Below are 3,857 nucleotides of genomic sequence, written 5' to 3'. Positions count from 1 at the left end.
AGCGGGTCAGTACATCTCTGGAGGAAAGGAATGAAAGACATTCTGGCCTTCCATCACAGTGAGGAAGTGACTGGAGGAGACTCACTGTGATGGATGTTTCTTTTTGTTTGGTGTTGGTTTGTGATTGTGTGTGTTATTACTTATTTTTATTGCTCTTATTGTTGGACTGTGGGTAATCTTTCATTTCACTGCACATTTATGTGTATGTGACAAATAAACTTGACTATTGACTATTGAATAGGTGACGTTTCGAATCGAGATCCCTCTTCAGACATATGCGTGTGTTCATGTAAGTGCATCTGTATGCATGTGATGTGTGGATAAGTACACCTGTTTGTGTGCGCGCATGTGTGTATCTATGCACATATCTGTGGGCGTTGAGTCTGAAGGGTCCCGCCTCGAAATGCCATCTGTCCCATTCCCTCCACAGACGCTGCCTGACCCTCTGCGTTTCACTTTGCTTTTACTGTACGTATGTATCGGTGTAAGTGTGTGTGTGTGTGTGTGTGTGTGTGTGTGATGCTATCTCCTGACTCCTGTTGTATTTCGTTACAGATCAGATTCGGATTTTAGGACTTAAAAAAAAAAGCAAGCGTCACGAAAGGCTTCTTAATTTCTGTTCTTGCAGCGTGACGAGTAGGAGAATTCAGAAGATTGTGTTTATTGGAATTGCGCTAAGCTCCTTCTGTAAATCACCAACAGCTCGGCCGGCCGAACGATGCTCTGAATGCATCTGGCAAGATGATTCATTAGTTGATGCATTATTACACGGACATCTATCTCTCCTTTCAGCGAGGAGAACCCCGTGCAAGGAACGCTCATAACCCTGCCCACTCTTTGACACCTCATCCCGATCTCACGCTCCTCCCCCGCCTTGCTATGACAAGGTTCATCTTGCAAATCCACCCTGCCTCGGAAATCCCCAGCTGAATGTCCACGGCAGCCCTTTCTCTTCCACTCCATCTCCGGGCCGTTTGGGCTTCGTCCTCAGCGATCCCGCTCTCGCCGCTGATTCATCACCTCTCCACCAACACAAGGTGGGATCTCAACTCAGCACAGGTAACGGAGAAGATACTTAACCGAACCTTCCTGATCTGTTAACGTATGAGCGTTAAATGTGTTACATCAGTGCAGTTTGGATATGCCGTTAAATTGTGTCCTGTCATTTGTAGCAATGGGAAAGCGAGGTCAGACCAATAAACCTGTTCGTGATATTCGGTTGTTCAGTTAAAACATCTCAGAGCACTCGCGCTCTCTTTAGTGAAGCACTTTAGTGCCGTCCACGCTTTGATAATATGATGGTTGTGACATTTAAATTGGGTAAAAATACTTCTCTGAAAAACAAAGAATATTTTGTTTACCAGGGCAGTTCTGTTTGGATCCGTACAGATCTTTCCGTATAATCTTGGAAATGAACACAGCACGACGCTGTAAACATTTTTCAGCATCTAGAAACATAGAAAATAGGTGCAGGAGAAGGCCATTCGGCCCCTCGAGCCTGCACTGCCATTCAATATGATCATGGCTGATCATCCCAAATCAGTACCCCGCTCCTGCTTTCTCCCCATATCAAGGATCTATTGGAAGATGCAGTTAATTTGGTATCAGTAATAATTGGGTAAATAAAAATGATGTCCGGGCCAAGACTATTTTATTCACTTGTTAATGATTTATTTTCAGTCTGACTATCGGGATGGAATAGGGACGGCGTAGTCGGGAATCGGAATGAGAGGATGATCAGCGAATGAACTCCACTCTCAGAATTATAAGGAAATAACTGCAGATACTGGTACAAATCGAAGGTATTTATCACTCTCAGAATTTGTAACCTTCTGCTCTGGGCTTGAGGAAGAGAGATGGAAACGATGATCCGCACCACGCTGCCGCCGCTGCTGCTGCTGTTTTTCCATCTCAGTGTGGTGAGCCCCACCTCCGACCCCTGGGCTGAGTGCCCCAGGGGGTGCAACTGCAGAGAAGGCCTCAAGTATGTGAACTGCACCTCGGCCTCGCTCCACCAGATCCCCGCCAGCCTACCGCAGGACACGGAGCACCTGGACCTCTCCAACAACAACCTGACCCTCCTCCCGACCAAAGCCTTCCACACGCTGTGGAGGGTGAATATTCTCCTCATTAGTTCCTGCAACGTGAAGCATGTGGAAGATGGTGCCTTCGCCTTGCTGGAGAACCTCTGGAGATTGGATCTCCAGAGGAATGACATCAGGCAGCTGGGCAGCAGTTTTTCCACTGGCCTCTCCTTCCTCAGTGAACTCATCCTATCGGATAACAACCTGGACAGGATTAGTTCACAAATGTTCCAATACCTGGATAATGTGAAGAAACTCTACCTTGACAAAAACCGTATCCATCACATCATGAATGGGGCTTTCAAAAGTATGACAAGGCTCCGGCACTTGCACCTTCAGAATAACAGGCTTGGCTTCCTACATAACGGTGTCTTCTTTATGCTTCAGAGTCTGGAGGTGTTGAATCTTCAGGGTAATCGAATCAAAGATGTGGACACTGGCATTTTCACATCATTGACTAGTTTGACCATCTTAAACCTTTCCAGGAATGGGCTGGAACAGATTAAGTTCAAGACGTTTTTGGGCATTCAGAATTGGGGCACTCACATCCTGTTGTCCCAGAATAACTGGACGTGTGACTGTGAGCTTCAGAGGGTTTTTGGCAAGTTGCGCAGTGTCCAGCGCCTGATAGTGGATGACTACGATGAGGTCATCTGCTTGGAACCGCCGGCGCTGAGAGATCTGCCTTTAGCATCTGTTGATACGCAGCTGTGCACAGCAGAGACCGTCACCGTCTTGGTCATCACTGTCACTGTCTTCATCACCGTGGTAGCCGCCATTGTAATGGCGGAGAGGAGCAGGAAGAAACGGACTGGAAAGCACTGGAGTGAGGAAAGCGAAGACTTCGATTCCCAAGATTAATGCACTTAATTGAGTAAGGTTCTTTCCTTATAGGTTGATCCTTGGGTTGGGACTCTCAGCTAACTAGACTATTAAAATCCAGGGTTCAGTCGATTGCCTGGCCTTAGTTGGACAAACTTGGTGTGATACAACTAACCTTGATGTTACCAGATGAGGAATGGGAATAAATAAGCCTACTCCTGATTTACCGCAATGATCTAGCTGAGATTTTTATTTGTTGGGACATGCTGTAGGCACCAGCTTGGCTTCAAATGTCACACAGTTCGAGTGTTAGCTGTGTTCACCAAAACACAAGGTGTGGGATGGTTACTTTACCTATTCCACTGTTTGCCATGGGATGGAGAGGAGGGATGTCCTTAAGAGCAGCAAACGGAATGAAGAGTGAAAAGCTGCAAATAAGTGGGGGTTTCAAAAGACTCCACCATTACCCTGAACTGGTAGAGAATGCAAATGTAATTGTAATCATTTATGGCAAAATGGCCCATGCAAAATTGTTAATCCATTGATGGCGAAGAAAACACAAGATTGGAATGCTAAGATAAAAAGGACATAAAAATATTTATTGAAATTGTGTTATTTTTTAAAGTTGTCATTTACAACGCTGATTCGAGTAAGTTCCCGAACACTCTTAATTGGCTCTTTTGGGTTATAATGTTATCAACCCTTTCGTTACATACTCCACTATTGTTACCACTTGTCATAATGTTTCCTTAACATAATATTATCAAGAAAAGTAACCTTGTGGTAGTCACTTTGGAATGATGGTCTGTAGTCAGGGCAACTGTTTGCCAAACTGGAGCTAAGAAATTAACAGAGAAACCAACAGATGATATGACATTTTCTTTGACTGGGAATGCCAGCAATAATAGAGGTCAGCTGGCTGACTGTAAAAATTGAAATCATGTTTCCAGA

General features: G+C 45.0%; 1 protein-coding gene across 1 annotated transcript; it reads left to right on the top strand.

Annotated features, from left to right (window-relative positions):
- Positions 1-808: 808 nt before the first annotated feature.
- On the top strand, positions 809-3,485 carry LOC144596237 (uncharacterized). The gene is made up of 2 exons (XM_078404444.1): positions 809-1,059; positions 1,681-3,485. Exon 2 carries the CDS (start codon positions 1,857-1,859, stop codon positions 2,943-2,945), a length of 1,089 nt encoding a protein of 362 aa, XP_078260570.1. The 5' UTR covers positions 809-1,059; positions 1,681-1,856; the 3' UTR covers positions 2,946-3,485.
- The last annotated feature ends 372 nt before the right edge of the window (positions 3,486-3,857 follow it).

The sequence above is a fragment of the Rhinoraja longicauda genome, chromosome 8 (genome assembly GCF_053455715.1).
Source record: "Rhinoraja longicauda isolate Sanriku21f chromosome 8, sRhiLon1.1, whole genome shotgun sequence".
Taxonomy (NCBI): Eukaryota; Metazoa; Chordata; class Chondrichthyes; order Rajiformes; family Arhynchobatidae; genus Rhinoraja; species Rhinoraja longicauda.
Note: the sequence above shows the minus strand (reverse complement) of the source record. Positions and strands in the feature narration are given on the sequence as shown.

Bases quoted from the DNA above. Each gene is read 5' to 3' on its own strand.
- LOC144596237 (XM_078404444.1), top strand. From the start codon at position 1,857: ATGGAAACGATGATCCGCACCACGCTGCCGCCGCTGCTGCTGCTGTTT.